Source organism: Anoplopoma fimbria, chromosome 4, assembly GCF_027596085.1.
Source record: "Anoplopoma fimbria isolate UVic2021 breed Golden Eagle Sablefish chromosome 4, Afim_UVic_2022, whole genome shotgun sequence".
In the NCBI taxonomy this organism is placed as follows: Eukaryota; Metazoa; Chordata; class Actinopteri; order Perciformes; family Anoplopomatidae; genus Anoplopoma; species Anoplopoma fimbria.
The window spans coordinates 12,264,551-12,286,098 of record NC_072452.1 but is presented as its reverse complement, the minus strand read 5'-3'; the positions used below and the strand labels follow the sequence as shown (position 1 = coordinate 12,286,098).

The window sequence follows — 21,548 nt, the reverse complement described above, 5'->3', positions numbered from 1 at the left end:
TCAAATTCCCAACTTGTAATTCTGTATCATCCCCTCCCCTCCATTAAAAGCACCAGCCACCCACCATGTCACCACACAGCCAAAAGCTCATCAGAGCATATAAATTCCTTCACACCACACCAACTGGTTCACAGAGGAAACTCTACTGAGCTACCTCTGTCAGAATACGACAAAGCCTTTTGTGTATGGTCATAAATCTGTTTGTATACGGGACAATAACTAATGCTTTGGACACATTTACCCTCAGTGATCCAGAAAATATTTCCAAGTTTACCATATACTTGTGCTATAAGTAGGACTGCAGTAGAATAATACCTTAATGTTTATGCTGCAACATGCATTAAGATATCTTTATGAATAGAAAAAAAGAATTCTGTTATTTTTCAAATTTAAGTTAACAGGAGTGTGCTATTAATAGTGACCAATGTGTAAACTGTGAGTCATTCAGTGGAATTAAAATCGTATCACTGTTTTTACTTTTAATCACATAGTTCAATTGAGACCTAAGGTTAAATGTTACAGTTACGCTTAAATCTCTTCATTATAGAGTTAAAAGTGTGTACCTGTTCTTATCTTTGTCTCAATGTCTCTGAACGAATGGAGCTAGTTAGTAGCTTCTGTTGGCAGATCCTAACGTAGGCCACATAACTTCCACGACCAACCAAAGATATCACTGGGCCCGGCTTGTCATCCCTGCAAGTAAAAAGAAAAAAAAAGAAAAAACTTCACAAATAGTGCAGAGTAATAAGATATTCTGTTCTCTATTTGTTTCTAAGATGAAACCTCTTTAACTTATTTTCTTCATTCAGAAAATCATATGTTTATTCAATAACTAATACTTATACCTTATTTACATCCATCCATCCATCCATTTCCTTCCGCTTATCCGGCAGCAAGCTAAGGAGGGTCCTCCAGACGTCCTTCTCCCCAGCAACACTTTCCAGCTCCTCCTGGGGAACCCCGAGGCGTTCCCAGGCCAGACGAGATATATAATCTCTCCAGCGTGTTCTGGGTCTACCCCGGGGCCTCTTACCAGTTGGACGTGCCTGGAAAACCTTATTTACAATGAGATGAATCACCGTAAATAATAATTGGTATTTTAGCAATTATAAACTAATGATCTTTTCCTTTCTTTTATAACTTTTTAATCTACGTTACATATTCATTTTCAACCCTTGTTATACATTATCTAATATGTTCCACCTTAAACATGAATGTGAATTTAATTATGGCCATAAACTTACTAAACATAAACATTTTATAAACCACAATCAGTTATAACTGTGCTTACCCTATTTAATGTATTGGCTTAAATGTCATCAAAATAAGTGCAATGCACCTTTAAGCACCAAGGTACGTCAACTCTGATTGCTTTTTTGATGAAAAAAGGACTTGAAATTTAACAGTACGTATGATGTTTCATTCTCTCTTCACAATAAATGAAAACTATCTAAGAAAGATGTGCTTCACTCACCGGAAACACTAACAGCGCGTCAGAAGCTGGCTCCCCCACGTGCACAGCTGCGACTCTGACAAACGAAGGTCTTATTATTGTTAGTCCAGAATCGGTTGTTTGTTGATGTTTGTAGCCACATGGGGGTAATTGAAACAAGTTATTAGCAGAACACTGACATACAGTATTTTCACATTTTAAGTTGTTATGTCAAACTTAATAACAAACCGTTGCTTATTTACACATTCAACATGACCTGGAGCAACTTTATCTATTTAGTTGTGTTTCTGGCAACATCAGTATAGGTATTTCTTTTAGCTCTGTTTTGATCTCCACCTGCTCCTGAAGGAAATATCAGATAAATTACCTTCTAAATGCGCCACTATTTTCACCATCTATTTGCTAAGTTGTTTTTTTGTCTGCCTTTGGGCTTTTTTTAGCTGCAGTAAGTTTCAACTGTACAAAGCTTCCATATAGTTACCACTTCTGTACAGACACCACATAACACAGTCATTTGATAAATTGTAATTGTACAAATATTCATCATTGCAGCTTTAAAGTAAAAGTCCCCATTTACGCAAACTTTGCAGTCTTTTCATATTAGGTATTTTACTTTTACAGTTAGATCATCAAATAATCATATCGTAAATGCATTTCAGTCTAGAATCAGCTCAATTTATTTATTTTTTGATAAAGTGAGGTGGTGACACTGTGGGTTAGTTTCACTGTGGATTCATATCTGTCCGACTTTGCACTCCGTCACAGCAAATTGTAGGAGGAAAGTGAGTTTTACCGCTGTAGAGTGAGCAAGCAGGAGTGATTATTCTGGCAGTGAGGTCAGGTTGTTCATCTCAGCTGGAGTGGCAGTGGGGGCGACAGCCATTGATGTGAACTCGGGAGGATCAACAAGGCTTCAAGCTAAATGAGCAGCAGGGAACCAACCAGGCACAAGGGGACTTAACAGGCTGTAAACAGGCCCCAGGTCAGCCTGGGTTGAAGATACTGGTTGATTGTAAGGAGTAAAAACTGAGACAGCAAAAGATGACTGCTTGATACTGGATTGTTCCAGTTTCCCTGACAAAGCTAATCTAAAGAATTATCTCAACTATTGGATGGATTTTCATGACATTTGGTACAAATAAATGATGCCCGGAAAATCTATCCTAATAACTTTTCCCCCCCCAACTTTTTATCCAAGTCCACCATCATACTTACAGGTGCATGACCTGCAAAACTAAACAGCCTGAGCTGTACTTGGTGTTTAGTGCTAATTAATGAATGTTATGCACGCTAAACTAAGATGGTAAACAACATGGTAAACATTACCAGCTAAAAATCAGCATCTTAACTTTGTCATCGTGAGAATGTTGGCATGGTGACATTGTTTGAATTAAATAATTATGTAAAATCTTGCCTTGATTATACAATTGTGGAAAAGACACTACAGAACATATACAGTTTACACTCTGACTTGTAAATCCTCTGTGCACACTGGTCTTGCTATTGCAGCCCTCAACTACCTTTGTGTCTTTGATTACAGTTATATATTATAGTAGAAATGATCCATGAGGTTTTCATTAATTAGGCATTTTCTTCATGTAAAACAAAGAATATTTCTGATTTAAAAATCCCAGAGGTTACTTTATTTCCCATATAGTCTGACACACGCATATAGAAACCATCAATGTTACTCTTTCCATAACGGACATTACCATCACCTTTGTCCATCTGTAACTCCTTTCCCTCCACCCTATCAGGCCACTATTCCACTTTCTTCTTCTCTACTGCCTTCAGCCGGCCCTCCAGGGAGCTCAGCCGGTGCTCCACTGCACAAGTCTTTTCAGAGCAAGAAGTGAGCAGAGTCAACAGGACGCATGCCAGCACCAGGCCGCCCAGTCGAACCGCCGTGACGTCAGCAGTGGCATGCTTGTCGGTCACGATCAGTCCGAAGAGCCAGAGCGCCAAGACGGTCTTCACCACCCAGAACACCCGCCTAACCACCCCAATCAGCAGACGGAGGACGATGGTCAGCACCCAGTAGCCAATGAGGGCCACCAGACCCCACTGGGCGATGGCGGCTACACCCTCTGGAGTGAAGAAGGGCGAGGTGAGTGCAACTGTGGAGGGAAGAGGAATCCAGTTTAGGCATAATGTCATTGGAAGAATAAGGCTTAAAAGGTACCTGTCCGTTACTCAGGAAGTAACAGCAGTAAACATTCATGCTAAAAAGGAGTGGCTGACAAACTGCCTGAGGGAGAGGCACGTCTGCATATTTTCACTTCAGACCATCATTGCCACTGTTCCTCCCTTACTCGAGTAAACAATTTGCAGAAAGCTCCACATACAGGAAAGGAAAAGTGTAGCGTGCAGCAAAGTCTATGGACACACTCTGTAGCTCAGTCGCACACATAAATACAGGCCATCCTGGTACCCACCATCAAATCCTGTGACCCTGAGGATCTCGGTGAGGTAAACAGCGATGACATTCAGGCCGCTGGCAGCTCCTTCAGCGAGGACTCGGATCACCATCTCAAAAAACTGTTGGTGTGGAGGGAAGGTGGAGACTTTAGTTGTCATACACGATAACAATAAAGAAAGGCAGCTTTACAATCATAAGAATAATCATGCAGGGAAGAAATACAGATCGGTTTACAGAAACACAGCCTATATAGATTTATTCTCATGGCTTCAATGCACAGGCAGATAGAGTATATTTCATTATTCTGGTATATGTACAAACTTCAAGATAACATTAATAGAGAACTCATTTAGATTTTGTACTGCTGCTTAGCTGCACCTTAAGATAGAAGAAGTGCTGCATTGTTGACTTGGACAAACAGCTGTGCATGCGAGTGACAGCTGGACAGTGACCCTGTCTCTATTCCTGTACAGTCTCTGCTGCTCACAACCCCCCAAAATCACACAACACACACAAACACACACAGTGTAGCCTCATCAGGCAAGGTCAAGGGTAGCCCAGTAAGTCGGACAAGTATCTTATCTGCACCTGTTGCACTACACACATACGTGAGGACTGCCCATTATGTCAGAGCACGAGTCAAGCATCTGTCACTCCATGTCAGCACGTGTATTTAAATTAATATAAGGCTCAACTTCCATACCGATTACATGATTAATGTTTTAGTGAGGACTGATCAAAGCCCACGTTTGATGCTAAAAGAAGGCCGGTGTAGACACAGACTTTTTTTAGAAGGTGTGAAGCCGCCCATAAAGGGCCATAAAATGGCATATCTATTATTTTCAGCTATTATCCAAACAAAGTCCTAAACAATACTATAGTTTTATTTTTCTTGATGTAATCTCATATTAATGCTTCTAATCTAATTAATGTCTGAAGACATTGCGGAGCAGACAAATCCAGAGGACTTTTTATAGGTGGATCAAAAGACAAACTGAAGGCAAAAGCTAAACAAAAGATCTGTACAATATCCTGGCTGCTCCCAGTAAATTCAACAAAGCAACGTTATCAAGCAATGCCTGTCAGAGACTTTGTTGAAAAGAAATGTTACATTACTGGGACTTATAAGTGCAGTGTGGAGATCTTTTGTCCAACTTTTAAACTGGTTTTCTCACTGGAAACAGTATCATATTAAACACAATTGACATGGAATAAGGCTACATTTCAGTTCGGGGCTCACTAAAAAGGAATTTATCATCCAAGGAGCATGAACACACCCTATATTTTGAGTTCAGAGCTACTGTACCTACTGAGCCATGTTGAACCATTTAAGCCTACTTATCAGCGTGCCAGCACTCACAACCACAAGCTCACAAGAAGGAGTATATTGTGGCCTTTCATGCAATTACCACTGTTTAGAAACACAGATAAAGCCACAGCTTCACTACAGTCATGCTCCTACTCTCTGCACTAACGTTAAGGGGACATGAACTAAACAGGGCCACAAGAGAGGACTCTGTTTAAGGGACCATGTCAGGGGCAGGCTAGATAGAGACACCCAGGAGGTTTTCTTACCATGGCCACTGTAAAGACGTTCTCCTGACCAAGATATGACTCAAGAAACAACACTGCACGCTGGGGAAAAGGAAGCCACAGCCGGGTGGAAGCAGGGAGGCAGAAAAGCATGGGTGAGGAGGGTGCATGGGTATAAGAGGACGTGAAATGAGGGCAGAGAAGATGAGGGGATCAGGGGAGAGATTAACAAGTTGAGGGGGAATGGGGAGAGGAATGTGTGTGAAGGGTGAGGAAATGGATGGAAAGAGATGACAGGGTTGGAGATGAAAATTAGTGATCAGGTATACAGTTATAGATCAAGAATAGTGACAGAGCAAACAGTGAAGTTAGACCAGACATCCAGTAAACTAGGATGTTACACAAATAGAGAAAAAGAGGAGAGTTCAGAGCCACTTCCTTGTGGAAATAGACATCCGTGCTATGAACCAGTGGAGCGCCTCCTCTCTGTGTCGTTACCTCTGCAGCTGACCGGATCACACCGCTCCCCACCACCGACTCCGCGTAACGCTGGATCTCCTGGCAGGCCCCGGCGATCAGGGTACTGAGGGTGACCGTCGGTGGGCTCTCTCCGGTCGGCTTGGCCTGCTGAGCTTCGGCTCCAGCCCAGCTCACCGCCAGCACCGCCAGCACCAGCAGCACCCAGTAGGTGGTGAGGAAAACCCGATACGGCGCACATCCACCGCGCCCATAGCCAGACGCGCACACAGTCATTGTTGGAGGGTTTGAGAATAATAAAGGGGAAACAAGTGTATATATGTGCAGAGGTTAAAACTGCAGCCCGGAGCAGGTCAAGCAGCTGGTGTTCAATGACTGTAAATCAAAGACTTAAAAATGGCTTCTGTGGAGAGCAGTCACCGGCTACTGAGAGGGTTTTTTTTTTTTTTTTTTTTTTTTTCCCTACAGGCAGGAAAATGTTAAGAAACGTGACAGATTATAAATAAACACTAATTGATCCAAGAGTGCAAATTAGACAAAATGTGGTGCTAAAAAAAAAAAACAGCTTAACGACACAAATTAATCTGAGAATTTAATTATAAACTTTGGCAGCGCTTGAAATATCCAATTTAGGAGCGCTCAGCTCCGCCAAGGACACTCCGGCATTAACAGGGGCTATATTTGGTAAGAAACTGTTAAAGGCTTAAGATCCAGCAGCGATCGAGGTATTCAACACAGAAAGCAATTCAAAAAATATAGAAACGTCTCCTTAAGTTTTCTGTTGTTGCGCGTAAAAGAAAAGCGTAAAAACGCGGTGTCGTTGAGTCTCCTAAAGCTTCTTGTTTCAGCTCCGAGCTCCACAGCAGGCAGGTTTGCTGCTCCTTTGTCTCCGAGCTTGCATCAGGTCTCCCGATGGATTATGTTGCAGTCTTTTAGGAAAAAAAAAACCCTTGTCGCCGTCCCCGCGTGGCGCTCCCTTCCTTCCAGCGTTTGTGACGAGCTTCCAGTAGGCTATGCAAACGCGTCTGATGGGGGAGGAGGAGGAGGAGGAGGAAGGCTTCTGCACACGGATGAACATAGATTTGCACACTGGGAATTGTGGTTTTAAAACTACAGGTCAAATGTCAAGATTATTCACATGGTTGGATAAGAATTAGAGACTGAAAAAACAGTGAGATGTGAGCAGAAGCTGGACCGTTCAGATGCCACTTTAATAACTAACAGAACAGCAGTTACACAGCATCAAGTCAGATTTGAGAAATTCCAGGACATTTTGGTGCAATAAGTTTTCAGATATATAAAAAAAAAGAAAGAAAAAGAAACAATCACTACACTGTATTTACACACACACACACACACACCAACATTATACAAACTGCGCTGTTTTCTCACGGTTCTCATATTACACTCATTCACCCACCCGAACTCCCACATGGACACGCAACACTCAGTATGTGACACAAACTCACAGAATCTTTTTCTACATCCTTCCTGCACCAGTATCTGAAAGCATACAGTAAAGTAGTGGATACTGGATGGGAGAAGCTGAATTCAGTCAGTGTTAAAGAAAAAAATGAAAAAATGAAAGCGTTCAGCTTCAGAGCATCACTGAAGAGCTGGAATCATCAGGAGATATCACACTGATATGGTATCCTGTACACACAGGAGCACAGGAGGTACATGTTCAGAGCAGATATGAGAGCACAGTGGTGAGTCTTTACTCCCGGCGCCTTTTGTACGACTGCTTATCTTTTGAACATTTTCCTTGCAAGTATCCACGGGGGAAAACGCAGCTTCAGCCGATGTAGATGCGGTGGAAGTCGTTTGCTCCGAAGGCAGCGTTGCACTTGGGGCACTTCCTCTGGCGTGTGTCATAGCGCGTCTTGACGCACTCGAAGCAGAAGACGTGGAAGCACTTTGTCAGCACAGCATCCTTCACCCGAGAGTTGCAGCACGGACATGTTAAGCGTGCCTGGGGGAGAGAGGGAGAGAGAAAGAGAGGGGTGGGGGGGGTGGGGAGGTTTGAACAATGAACTGAAAAGCCTTGCTTGTTCTGAGCTTGAGTGGTTTTGAATGAGTGGACACAAGTATATTCCAGCTCAACTGCCCTTCAGCAGCAAAACTGATTTCAGGAACAAGTCACATGATGTGACGGCTGATGGATTCTCAAGACCATGGAGAGTACAGAGTGCAGTTGACCCACAAACCTTGTGGTATGGCAGCGTCCTTACAGAGCATTTGGAGCACTCTAATTACATCATACCACTTACATTTTTATGACCAAATCTGAGTATGATCCATTTGAGCTACAGAAATCTAAATGGACATTGACTACACAAACTACTATTTGCAAAAGTTAATTATTTATGTTTTCTGATTTTGACTCTTTGCACAGTTGGTAAGAATTTTAGATGTCCTTGTGTGTTCCTGTCAAAAGAGAGTGTGATAACACTGGCAGTTGGTCTCATTTGCTGGAAACCACATTGATAAAGATTACTGTGGTTCATTCAGTTATGCTGCCTACGTACAATAGAAACAGAGCCTTTAGAGCTCCACTCATTTCTTTACTTGCAGAGAGTTAGATTGATACCACTCTTATGTCTTTACAGTAAATATGAAGAACAAAGACAGGAAATCTCAGTTTTACTGGGGGTGGGCTGAAGTCTGTGTGTTTCCCTGCAACTACTTAAGAGCCAAGAAAAAGTTTGGCATACAACATTGTTGTTTTTTCACTTCTGGGTTTGTACAGAGAAAGACAAACGAATCATGACATGGTAATTAATGAAAGTTAGAAATGCTGGTGGATTTTAGAGCCGGCTAGCGTTTTGCCCGGTTTACAGCCGTTGTGCAAAGCTAAGCTAAGCTAATAAACTGCTAGGTATGGCTTCATATTAAGCATACAGACATGAAAATGGTATAAATCTCCTAATCTGAAAGCGAGTTAGTGTATTTCACAAATCGTTTGGTTTATGTGTGGTGTTGTAAAATGTTGGTGCTCTTATGCATGCAACAGTCACACAGAAAAACTACTTGGTAGAGCACAAAAAATATTAGTGCATCTTGGATTAGTTCATTTTAGTGACACCTGACTTTGGAAGTAGTTGTTCTCATCTGCAAAAATGTTTTTACCAAAAGAGAATTCTTTCCAGTGTTTGACTGAGCTATTTCAAACATATGGATGTGCCCTAAATCCTCCACCAGCGGACACAATGCTTAATAACTACTTCTTCCCTCCGACTTTCCAAAAGCAGATTTAAAAAACATTTTTTTTGCATCACAGAAACCTACCTTATAGTCATTGATTTCTTCATTCAGGATATCATCTCCATTGCTGATTTTCTCAGCTGGTTTCTTGGCCTTCTCAATCTTTCCCCTTAGTTTGGAGATGTCCTCCTGAAAACACAGTCAGAGTAAACAAATGTAAGTAAAAATAATCTGTTTTGACAACTGAGGTTTTGAAAGCAATAATCCTTAGAAGTAAATATATATTTTTTGGAGCTTCCCACCATCAGCCGAATGCACAACATAAAACTAAGAAAGGCAAGCCTCCCAGTGAAAATGTTTGGGATCGTTTCAGTAGTGGACAACAAATCTGGCAATTACTATTTAGCAGAGGAGTAAACAGTGTTTCTGTCCATCCACAAACCTAATGTCATTTGAAAACATACAGAGTATTTTAAAAAAGACTCATCCCATAAGTGTTATGACAGTCAAAAGAATAATATGTTTTTCCTTTGTTAACTACAATCGAAGATTATTGTTTTGTCAATCTGATACCTTGACAGTGTCAGGACTACGTGGGAGAAAAAACAACAACAAAGTTCGAAAAAAGTTCACCTCTTGCCTCAAAATATGCTAATATATTTTAAACAAATGTAATTGTGTGTTGGGACAATGTCTTGTCTTTTAAGTCCATACAGTTGCTGACATTTTATGGCTTGAGTTGATTTGTGCGTCCGTGTATATTAGTGGATGTTGATACCTGTGCTCGTCGAGCGTTAAAGGACTCTTTCTCCCTGGAGATGCTGTTCTCTATGACTTCCTCTCTGACCAGGTTGAGCCTCTGCTGAACCTGCTCCAGCTGAGTCCGCACCTCCTCCGACAGCAACGCAGACTCCTGAGCCTGGAGAACGACAGACAGATGTAAGTATTTTGCGTTAATGCCAATGTTCTAGTAATGATATCATTTAACTCTGCAGCTGTGGCTCATCATTACTGAATGATGTGTTTGTTACCTTGCGTTTATTCATGTCCAAAGCTTGTGTTCGAAGTGCAAGCTCTCTCTCAGCAGTGCTGATGGTGCCCTGAAGGAGGCGTTCCTTTTCCTCAAGCTTCCTGACCACCTGCAGCTGGGCGTCAACCTGACAAAAATCACAAAAAAATCATGATGGTGAATGAAGATTAAAAAAAAAAAAACAAAAAACAGGAGAAGTCGACCAACCAGAAATTGAGCAAACAAGTAGAAGCAGACACACAACAAAAAGTAATATTGAAGAGGAAAATATGCAGTGTGTAGCCTTTGTTTTCAAATTGTATTTATTGACGAAAGAAATGGCTCAGTTTTTAATACCTAGATCCTTCAAAGAAAGCAACTGCAGGTGGGGATCACTGCAGTTTAACTGTATCCCAACACATGCATGTACAAACTTGCAAATTGCCCCTATGGTGTTGCCTGGTGACTCACCTGAGTTTTTAAAGTGAGCAGTTGGTCGGCCAGCTCCTCCTTCTCCTCTTTTAGCAGCTTGTGGATCTGGTTGGACTTGATCCGCTCGCTCATCAGCTTGAAGTTGGCATCGTCTTTTTCTCTGAGCTGCTGCATGAGACGGATGTTTTGTTCCTGCATGTCCTCGAAGGCTTGGCCCGTCACGTCCATCTCGCTCAGCAGTGCGTCCTCCTCCTGCAGAGGGAGCAGTGGAGGCCATTGAGAGTGTTAGAGATTTAAAGGAGGTTTTGTTTGTGCATAATAATACAATGACCAGCTCACACACCTGTTTTGCTATAGAGAGCTTCTTGTTGAGGATATCAATCTGCTCCTCCACTGAGCGGATCTTCCTTAGAGCCTCTTCGTCTGCCATTTTCTTGCCCTCCCTCCTCTCCCTCTCCTCAAGCTCCCTCAGCCTCTGCCGCAGCTCCTCTCCCTGGAATCAGCATACTTATTATGGGACTGCCACAATACAACAACTTACCAACTTACCAATACAGACAATATGCATAAATCATAATAGAATTTGTGGTGAATGGAACTGGAACCAAGTCCTCAACAGATGAACACAAACTTCTACAGTGTGCAGTGTTGATCACCTCTGACTTGGACTTCTTCTCTGCAGCCATGAGCTGGACTTTGTCCCTCTGCTCCTTTGGTGCTGAGCGGTACATGTCCAGCAGCAGCTTCATCTCCCTCTGGGACTCCTGAGCTTTCCTGCACAGTCATGGATTAAGAGAATTAAAAAAACTATCACCATCATCCAGGTTCAGAAATCAATAATGGCCCTGCACATTGTTTTTGAAATGAAGATGAGGGACAAAATCATTATCTTTTTCACCCATTTCTCAGTGCTAACATGTTTTGTTTACCTGCCACAAACTGAGACAAGAGTGTACTATTTCCTTTAAGCACCTGCTGGTGATTTAAAGAATCATGCGACTGTTGATTTCATCCCCATATCTTGTAGGTTATACGAATGGTATTTTTTTTTATTGGGTGCTCCAGTCAGAGGTTGACCCACAGACTGTAGCATCACAAAACAAAACAACAATAGTGAGGGGGAAAAAACAAAGAGTTGAAAATGAACATAGTTTTGAACATCCTCTGCTGCAACTGTCGTGCGTGAATTATTTTACGTTTTCTTTAAAAACATATCAACATGGCACATATGTTCTCTTCCAAAAGGCAAAGCAAATATATATTTATGTTAAACTAAAGTATCCCAAAATCCACTCAAAATTCAGGTCAAGAGGAAAATAAAATGCCAAACAGAAAACTTCCTCACCTTACCACTAGCTAGGTGTGGGTGAAAGAGACATAACATACTCAGTATTTTTGGCAGTATTTATGCAAATAGTATTCAGCTTCTATATTTTCTTTGGAATGTGCATTTTTAGTTTATGTTTGTATTAATGTGGCCACCCATGCAGAATATATTTAGTGATCCCAAATGATAGACAGTATAAATAACCTGCAGGTCACATAATGTTTCCTTTTCTATTTGATACTTTACAAAAAAACGCATCATCTAAAATAAAAACCACACTTCCACACGTGCAACCTACTTGAGTTCAGCTCGGACGATCTTCAGCTGCTCCATCTCCTTCCTCTTTGACCCTCCGACCACAGACAGACGCTCCCCGGCTGACTCCTCCGGCTGGCTGCTGCTCCCTGGTTTCTCCTTCTCCTCCTTTATCACACTGCTGCTGCCACCGCTGCGAGTCGGCCTCTCTCTCTCCTTTTCCTTCTCACGCTCTTTCTCCTCTTTCTTTATACTGTCCTTTTCTTTCTTTTCCTCCTTCTCTTTCTTTTCCTCTTTCTCCTCCTCTTTTACTGTTGCTTCAGGTTCAACTCCAGGCTCCGTTTTCACAGAGGCACCTAAAGGAAAAAAAAAAAAACACCGTGAAGGAGTGATTGTCAATCAGAACCGTCCTAATATGTCTTTATAAGTATCATACAAACACTGGAAAAACAGTACAAAAAAAAAAGCTATTTCATTGATTTAGATTTGTAGTCGGTCATCTAGGTGTTAGTTACCAGTGCTGCTTGGTGTAGAGGAGCCGTTGTCAGGCTCTGTTTTGACCACAGGTTCTCCGGAGATGGCTGGGGTTGAAGGAGAGGTTGTCTCATCCTTCACGTCCATCTCTGTGCTTGACTGGGACTGAAGGATGGCGTTGCCTTTTGAAGCGCGGACCTAAAGAGGCAACAGATGAGTGTGTTTTAGTGTGATGTGTGGTTGTACTTTACAATACTATAAAAATCAGATGTGATGCTGTGAAAGTGACCTATGCCTATTTAATTTCCTGAGCTGGTGAGAGGTGACTGCACGTGACCTACCTGGTTGAGCTCAGTTTGTGTCTCTCTCAGTCTGATCTTGTACTTCACCACTTCTCCCTTCATCTGCTGATTGTGGGTTTGTAGCGTGCTGATCAGGTGACGCATCTCCCTGTTGATAGGACCTGAGCGAAAAAAGGCACAGATGAAGGTTGGGAAAAAAGAACATACAGATTAGGAATGTGAACCTAGTTGGTTTGTCAGTGAGGTGCTGATGTGAATCTAAGCTAAATCGGATTTTCAGCACAAATCATGATCTTATTTCACCATTTAATCCAATTCTGTTAGTTACCTGCTTGCTCGTTGGCAGCAAGAGTCTGTTCAAATTCGATGCGCAACATCTCGTACTCCTTCCTGACCTGAGCCAACGTGTCCTCCAGCTGAAACACTTCTGTACGAACCTTCCTCTGCAGAGCCACCTCATCATTCTGCACACAGAGAGGATGAGAGTGAGAAAAGGACGAAAGGTTACATAGAAAGACATCGTCACACACAAACACACAACATACACAAAACACCCACTTACCTCCATGTGCTCCAGCTGTCGAAGCCTTGCTGTCCTGGTAGTGTTGAGACGAGCGCGTGTCTCATCTAATTGAGCCTTGAGAATCAGAGACTCGTTGTAGAGCACGGAAAACTGCGACTGCAGGCAGCGATACTCAGAAGTCTCTTTTACCATGCCCGCTGCTCGATTCAGCAGCTCAGTCTGACAGAAAGAAAGGCAGAGACAGAAGCCAAAGAAATGCAAGATATTTAATACAATAAAGTACTGAAGGACTTGCTTGTGTTCGGTTCAACAGGGGGATTTCTAGGTAATGTATTTCAAAGTATCATCTTGGTTGAATTTCTTCTTTTTAAACTCACAATAGCACAAAATGTAAGTTATAGGTGTAAGAATAAAATGTATCCATTAATGAGTCATTTGCAAATTAAGTCAAAGGAATGGTGTGTGACAGAAACACAAGCTCACCTTCATGTTGTTGTTCTCCTGGTGCACACTCTGAAGGTCCTGCTGGAGCTTCTGCAGCTCAACGAAGCGGTTGTCTGCCAGCTCCGTGTTTTCCTCCATATCACTGTTCATTTCTTCAAACTTCACAGGAGACAAGAGGGAGCAATGTGAAAAAGTATGGAAACCAAGGCATTGAAAGAAAAGCTATAAAATCACACCTTTGTCTTAATCATCAAAGTTGTGAAATACAATTCATACCTTTCTCTTGTTAATAGTGATGGTCCCACAAACGCTGCTGGCCTCCCCACACACCTTATATCCTTTGCTGTTCACCTGGGATGCATTACATGGAGTGTTATAACATGCCTCAATATAATATAAACATATGCACGACACTGTCACGGACAAAGAAGAACACATCCTCACCCTCTCCAGTATCTCAGTCAGGTGTGCATTCAGTCTGTTCTCTCTGCGGCGGATCTTCTCCATGTCCCACTGGAGCTCCTCGATCAGAACCTGCAGCTCGCTGACACGCTGGTCCGCTTTGTTAGCAGCACGACCGAGAGGCCGGGACTGGACAAGACAGGAACACAGAGACTTGACAACACACACAAACAAGGGCTAACAGAAATATAATCCTTCCTAAGATATTACTCTTCAACACAGCAGCTGTAACTAGCAAATTTCAAGAATTGTACTTTACACACGTTTATGTGACCGTTAAGGTTGGCTCTGCTTAAGGGGGAACATACAGCAACATTAGAAATGGAAGGAAGCAGGAATAGTACCTCGCTCGTCATGTGACTGTGCTTCTGCTTAAAGTCCTCAGTCAGCTGTTGCAGCCGCTTGTTTTCGCTGGCCAGGAGAGAATTCAGTTTGGTAGCTGCCGGCCATAGACTGCCCTCTGGAAAGAAAAATAACGATATCACATATTATGGGTTTAAACACAAACTGACTTGATCAATTTCATCACGTCTTCCTCCGCTAAAACTTTCTCGATTTTTTATCTCACCAGCACCAGAGTCCAGCTCTGCCTTCAGTTTGTCCACAGTGCTCTTCAGACATTCATAGATCTCCACCACGTGACTGGCCTGCTTCTGGCTGGACTCCACTCGCTCCTGAAGCTCAGCCTCCATCTCCTCACTGCTGCTGCTCGCCAGCGTTGCTAGGAAAGAGTTGGAGGTCTCTCCCTGGTGATCTGAGTGACAACAAAAAGAAAAGAGGGTTTTTGGTTTTGGCTTTGGTGTCTGGTTATCAAATATCTACATGTTTTTGGTTTCAAAGTCATGATCCTGTGTCTTTACTTCTGTCTTTGGCCCGCTCCTGGTTGGAGTCGCCATCGGGCTCTGGAGTGTCCGGCTTCAGGTTTCGTCCCTCGCCTGCCAGAGATTTCTCAGGTTCGCTGCTTGCTTGGTCATAACGCCTGATTGTCAGTTGAACGTTTTCATCAAACTGAAGGGGTGAGAAGTGCATCACATTTAGACCCTTTGACTTTTAAAAGGAGATGCGACTGTTAACGTCGAACAAATATGTTTTGGTTCACCTGGTTCCAGTATCTGTTGAGGATCAGCAGACTGGCATCATCAGTGGCCTGGCGGGTCTCCAGTCTCTCAATTCGCTCTCGCAATTCATCCTCAATCACCTGCAAACCAAAAAGGGCCACGAGATCAACCTCTCTCCAACCAACACAGTGCATCAATGCAGCTTCCAGTGTGCGTCTATATAAAGAGCTTGCAAACCAAAAAAACGTAGGATTAAAGTACCTGTCTTTGATCAAGAGATTCTCCCAATTTTCGGTTTTTAGCCTGGAGAGCTTTGATGTCTTGTTCTTCCTAAAAAAAAAAAGAATGAATTCAAACATGAGTACAAAAAGAAAAAGCAGCCAAACAGACTTCACACTTCTCTGGTGAAGGTTGTGAACACATATGAGCTGCAGTGGATCATTAAGAGGGGCCTCACTGAGTTGGACACCCCTCCCAGTTTGATGACCGTCTCCACCGCAGTGCTCCCCCCGGCTGCAGCGCTCACACCGGGAGCCCCGTCCTCTCCCTCCCTCTCCCTCCGCTTCTCTGGGGGGGCACCGGAGGACGAGGGACCGCTTGGGTCCGCAGGACGCTTCTGTCCCGACATCCTCAGACTCCTAAAATAAACATAAAATAGTGTCAGATAACCAAAAAACCAAAAAAAAACCCAAAGGAGCTGCTTGGACCAGTCGACGCAGCGTCCAGCTCCGTCAGGGGGACTATATTCTGACCCGATAGAATAATGCATTGACTTTGTTATGGTTTGAATATCAATAACACGTCACCGAAGTCTTACCGGTTTTAATGTGACGAGTTTTGTGATATATTAACTGAATCTGTCTTGTGGCTGTTGATGTTGCGGCTCTCTGCCTCTCGGAAACGGAAGTGTGGCCGGTCTCAGTGGGGCGACATTCAGATGTCCTTGCGCCGCCTACCGCCGCGGAGGGATCCAGGCACCGGGAGACTGTGACTCAGTTTGGGGGCATCACAGCACCAAGGTGGTTTGGGAGTAAATTCACAAACAAATTAGGCAACTGATTGTGAATTTTGGGGCCCCTAGAGGTCTCTGGGAAGTTACCCTCTCCTGCGTTATAATAATAATAATAATAATGGATTTTATTTATATAGCACACTTTAAAATACAATGAAATCTCAAGGTGCTGTACAGGGTAAAACAGTCACAATAATCAAATATAATAATAAAAACAAATAAAAAATAAAATAAATGAATTCATTTAATCATAATATAATCTAAGAATATATAGTAAAACTACCCAAGAAACGCAATCTAAACTACACTAAGCCAAGACCTTAGGGGAAGGCGGAGAGGAACAGGTGAGTTTTAAGATTTGATTTAAAAGCGGTGAGAGAGTCTAAGGCCCTGATCTTCTCCGGGAGCTTATTCCATAGGCGTTGTTGGGGACCCAGCCCTATCGTATCATATAGAGTGCAGTTTAATACTATTAATTCAGTAGATCCTGTAACATTGGGTCATAACTAATGGAAATGAAAGCTTGCAGCTAAATTAAGACAGCCATTTGTAATGCACATAGATCATTTTTCTGTATTGAAACTACTGAGACAAATCAAAAATGTCCAGATCCAAGCAATATGGTTTCACAGTAGAATTACTTTGTGTTGCTGCTGTGTTGGATTGCAACTCCCATTGATCTGTACATCTATTAGAGTTGCAATGCTTGGGGATATTGTAGCAATTATTGTTTAACCAAAAGCAACAACAACAACATTCCTCTGTTTTTTCTTATTTAGACAAATACTTGTGTTAAGTAAATTTGTTTGGACTATGTTTAGCTCTTTATCAACTGTCTTTTACTCAGTCAGTCCTTGTTATGTAACAAAAGGGACTTATGGACAGAGCCTGGACTATGATCAGCACTATTAAAGAGTACACTGGAAAGGGTGCATAGTCCAGGTTGTGAAAAGTAGGCCTACTTAGTTGTGATTTGTAGACCTACCTCAGCCTATCAATTTAAATACCCCTATCTGCTGAGGTCACTCATGGACCGATGAGAGCATTACAAAAACCAATACCTGTTTTTTTTGGGCAGTTTTCAGACAATCAATAGGAGAACTGTTTATGCATGACGTGCTTGACACGCAATGTGACGCATGAGACAGACATAAGGTAGCATGAAAAAGCACGTTTTTCTGTTGTAACTAAGGGCATGTTTGTGTCCAATAATTGAACTAAGCTAACACTTTTTTCCTATACTATTATCATTACACACTTTATCTGAAAATGTATAAATTATAAAAAATATATAATTATATAAAATAAAAGTTGATGACCATTTCTGCTAATGTGAAATGTGGACAGTCCTGATCAGAACAAGATGCATTTTCTAATTATGTTCATTTTGAATTCTGTTTATTCACACAGGTTGGAATCGGAAAAGGTGAATGATTATATCTACCTAAATAATAAATAAAAACAAATGCAAACTATATAATACATACAGTATATGATCTGAAGGACTTCAGAAGATGTCATTTAATCAAATGAGAAAAAGTTTTACAAATGTAAAAGATTTTCCTTTTTGAATTGTATTCTTGGACATAAAGTGCGTATCATTAACACCACATATTAATGTAACTAAATTAATCCAATCTACCATTTTAGGATTGGAAATTAAAAACTGTACAGTCTTCTTAATACTCCAGAGTGACACAAACAGACAGTATCACATGCGGTTGCATTCTACACCAGGAAAACGACAAAAAGTTATTATTACGTCTCTTATTCTCAGTGTATATTGAGCAAAAAAAGAAAAGAAAAGGAGGCGGGTTTTTTTTCAGGCCTGCTCCAGGCTCATGCATGCCGACTTGGATTGCATATCTTGATCTAGACGACACACAGTGTTCCCATCCTGATCTTAACTCATCCCCCCGTCAGGTTCTGATGTGAGCTTAAAGTCCACAAAGACGCATTGATGACTGATCATGCAAACCCCCCCCCCCCTGTGTGTCCGTCAGGGCCAATTGTGTTACCGGTGTGACACACGCCCCGCCACATCACGAGCAGCACCTCCTCCACAGCGACAAACAGGCAATAAATACGGCTTCATGCGCAAGTTTTCGGCCTCCTCAACTAGTGACATTACATTTGGAAGGCTGTACAGGCCGTCTGTCACTTCTGTTGCCGTCGCTGTTTGACAAAACTCCAAAGTAAGTTTTAAGCTTTTGCATTCATATTCTGGGGCTGATTCCTTATTGTTTTCATGAAAAGTGATCTCTCCTGGTTTCTGCAAAATTTGTTTGCTCTGCATCTCCTGGTTTCCTTATGTTTTGAAGTGTGCATCGATGGAAGTAATGTTGCAGTTATGGATTTAATATGCACGTTTACAATAGTCTAAGCACTGTAGAACTTCTTAAATAGGCTGTCAAGTCGATTTAACTGTTATTAGAAGGATTGGCCTTTTATTTTATGCTACAGGTGCATTTTGTGCTATTTTTTTTATTGTTCTGTCTTCTGCAGAAAATATTGGAAAACGTCATGTAGGCAACAACGTTTTTTTTAGTAAATAATGAACTTAGGTTGCACTAAATGCAGAACTTATCTGTTTGGAGGCCAAAGTTCAACCATGCAGGGCAAATATTTACAGAGGTGATGCAAGTGAAGCAGGAAGTCCGAGGCAACCAGAGGGGTTCATTGTGTTTGATTGAAAATAAAAAAATCTTCCTCATACTTCAGTCTTTAAGAGTTTCTAACCACCTGTGAATTAACTTGTTTCTGTCCTCTAGATGACTCATCAGTTCAAATCCCTCACTCAGGAGCTGAAGAAGGAGCTCTCTGAGATTGCTCAGAAGATCGTGGCTCCAGGAAAGGGAATCCTGGCAGCCGATGAATCAACAGGTGAGCCTCCAGTCTCTAGTTGTTCTTATATGAGAGGTGTGTGCAGAGTGTGAAACTTAAAATGATGTCCATGCCTTCTTCTTCTTTCCAGGAACCATGGGAAAGCGTCTCCAGAATATCAAAGTGGAGAACAGCGAGGAAAACCGCCGCTGCTTCCGTGAGCTCCTCTTCTCCACTGACCCCTCAATCGCCAACTGCGTGGGTGGGGTTATCTTCTTCCACGAGACGCTCTACCAGAAGTCAGACAGTGGCAAGCTCTTCCCCCAAGTCATCAAGGACAAGGACATTGTTGTCGGCATCAAGGTGGGGAGCCTAAAATATCAGATTGAGACTAGTGGAATGCAGATATCCTCCACATGTTGAACCTTGTATGTTAATGTTTTAATTTTCTGGCTTTAGGTGGACAAAGGCACAGCTGGTCTAACTGGAACAGATGGAGAGACGACCACACAAGGTGAAAATGAATGTTTTCCTATTTCAAATCAAAGCCCAGAAGTGCTAGATGTTTTTATTGCTAAATATTTACATTTCTTTGTACACATAATGCAAAATGAGCACAACGGCCACAGCATACCAACGTTCTGTGGCTTGTTGTTTTCCCCACAGGTCTCGATGGCCTCTCAGAGCGCTGTGCCCAGTATAAGAAGGACGGTTGTGACTTTGCCAAGTGGAGGTGTGTGCTCAAGATTTCAGATAGCTGTCCAACAGCTCTCGCCATTGCAGAGAACGCCAATGTCCTTGCCAGATATGCCAGTATCTGCCAACAGGTGTGTGTGTGCGGTCATTGTCTCTTTTTTAAAAATGACAGAATCCAGAAATATTATCTGAAAGCCATTCATTTTAAATTGACGTCTATGTTCTCCACCAGAATGGTCTGGTGCCTATTGTGGAGCCAGAGATCCTGCCTGACGGAGACCACGACCTGCTGCGCTGCCAGTACGTCACAGAGAAGGTTGGTTCATGATCTTTAGCAGAGTCGGCCAAACCACCAGCAGTAATGTCATTTTCTCATCAGATGATATTTTAAAATCATGTGTAGTAATAAATCTGCCTCTTCATGATTTAGGTTCTGGCTGCTGTGTACAAGGCTCTGTCCGACCACCACGTGTACCTTGAGGGCACTCTGCTGAAGCCCAACATGGTCACTGCTGGACACTCCTGCACTAAGAAGTTCACCCCTCAGGAGGTTGCCATGGCCACAGTGACTGCTCTGAGGCGCACCGTCCCTGCCTCTGTGCCTGGTGAGTGTGATGAGGCCAGTTTTTCCCTCAACAAACAAGTTTAAGAGAAGCGCAGAGGACTCAGTTCTCAGTAGGATGCTGCGCTCTGTGTCTTTCCAGGCATCTGCTTCCTGTCTGGAGGCCAGAGTGAGGAGGAGGCCTCCACCAACCTGAGCGCCATCAACCAGGTGCCCCTCCATCGCCCCTGGAAGCTGACCTTCTCTTATGGCCGTGCACTCCAGGCCTCTGCTCTTGCAGCCTGGCAGGGCAAAGCTGCCAACAAGGCAGCTGCACAGGAAGCTTTCTTCAGCAGGGCCAAGGTCAGTCTCAGAGGGCATGAACAGCCATCACTAATAATAAATGCTGTGTAGTTGTGGTCTGTGCACGGATCTGGCAATTACATTACTCTTGCGTTCTATTACGCAACTCTATAGTGACTGGTAAATGATTGATTCTAATGCTTTTTGTCCATCCAGTCTTGCACTAATATGGCCCAAGCTGATCATTAACACTCAGATTTGACTTTGCCCTAATTTTCCCCCTTTGTTGCTCTCTTCAGATCAATGGCCTGGCTGCCAAAGGAGAGTACAAGCCCTCCAGCTCAGCTGACAAGGCCTCAATGCAGTCTCTGTTCACAGCCAGCTACGTCTATTAAATATTGTGAATGGTAAAAAATTAAAAATGTATGCACATGGACCAAATATGACAACAAGAAAAGCCTCTGCTGGATTTCTCTCCCCCCACCAGGGGAGTACTTCCATAAAAATAAACTACTGTTTGTCTACTCGAAGGAATGTGTGGAAATAAATGAAGTGACCAAAATGTTACTTTTGTCATTACAGTTTTTGTGATTTGAGAAATCATTTTCGGCTGTAAAGTGTTTACTTTCATAAGTTGTTGAGATGTCATGTCATTCGAACCTGTGTGAAAAGCTATTGGATTGCAACATTATTGTGCTTGTGTATTTCACTCACTACTCATTCAATTTCTTACAGAAGGTTTAATAGTTAAGGAGTAACTTAACTATTAAAGTTAAGTTACTCAGATAACGTGTGGTGCAT

The 21,548-nt window shown here is 42.4% G+C and overlaps 3 protein-coding genes across 3 annotated transcripts; 1 reads left to right on the top strand and 2 right to left on the bottom strand.

The window, feature by feature from the left end:
• Positions 1–2,009: 2,009 nt before the first annotated feature.
• LOC129090089 (uncharacterized) lies at positions 2,010–6,979 on the bottom strand. Its single transcript, XM_054597597.1, has 3 exons — positions 5,904–6,979; positions 3,889–3,991; positions 2,010–3,570 (listed from the first exon to the last, which is right to left on the bottom strand). The coding sequence occupies exons 1-3, from the start codon at positions 6,156–6,158 to the stop codon at positions 3,215–3,217; spliced, it is 714 nt and encodes a 237-aa protein (XP_054453572.1). The 5' UTR covers positions 6,159–6,979; the 3' UTR covers positions 2,010–3,214.
• Positions 6,980–7,072: 93 nt separating this feature from the next.
• On the bottom strand, positions 7,073–16,312 carry rnf20 (ring finger protein 20, E3 ubiquitin protein ligase). The gene is made up of 22 exons (XM_054597596.1): positions 16,190–16,312; positions 15,830–16,010; positions 15,634–15,702; positions 15,414–15,512; positions 15,175–15,322; positions 14,883–15,068; positions 14,659–14,774; positions 14,297–14,443; positions 14,129–14,203; positions 13,892–14,011; positions 13,448–13,627; positions 13,214–13,349; positions 12,925–13,046; positions 12,625–12,781; positions 12,153–12,465; positions 11,184–11,301; positions 10,871–11,020; positions 10,567–10,779; positions 10,118–10,243; positions 9,865–10,005; positions 9,171–9,275; positions 7,073–7,854 (listed from the first exon to the last, which is right to left on the bottom strand). The coding sequence occupies exons 2-22, from the start codon at positions 15,998–16,000 to the stop codon at positions 7,678–7,680; spliced, it is 3,069 nt and encodes a 1,022-aa protein (XP_054453571.1). The 5' UTR covers positions 16,001–16,010; positions 16,190–16,312; the 3' UTR covers positions 7,073–7,677.
• A 2,158-nt stretch (positions 16,313–18,470) lies between these two features.
• On the top strand, positions 18,471–21,328 carry aldob (aldolase b, fructose-bisphosphate). The gene is made up of 9 exons (XM_054597901.1): positions 18,471–18,579; positions 19,156–19,267; positions 19,359–19,570; positions 19,667–19,721; positions 19,874–20,034; positions 20,136–20,219; positions 20,334–20,508; positions 20,608–20,807; positions 21,047–21,328. The coding sequence occupies exons 2-9, from the start codon at positions 19,156–19,158 to the stop codon at positions 21,140–21,142; spliced, it is 1,095 nt and encodes a 364-aa protein (XP_054453876.1). The 5' UTR covers positions 18,471–18,579; the 3' UTR covers positions 21,143–21,328.
• Positions 21,329–21,548: the final 220 nt, after the last annotated feature.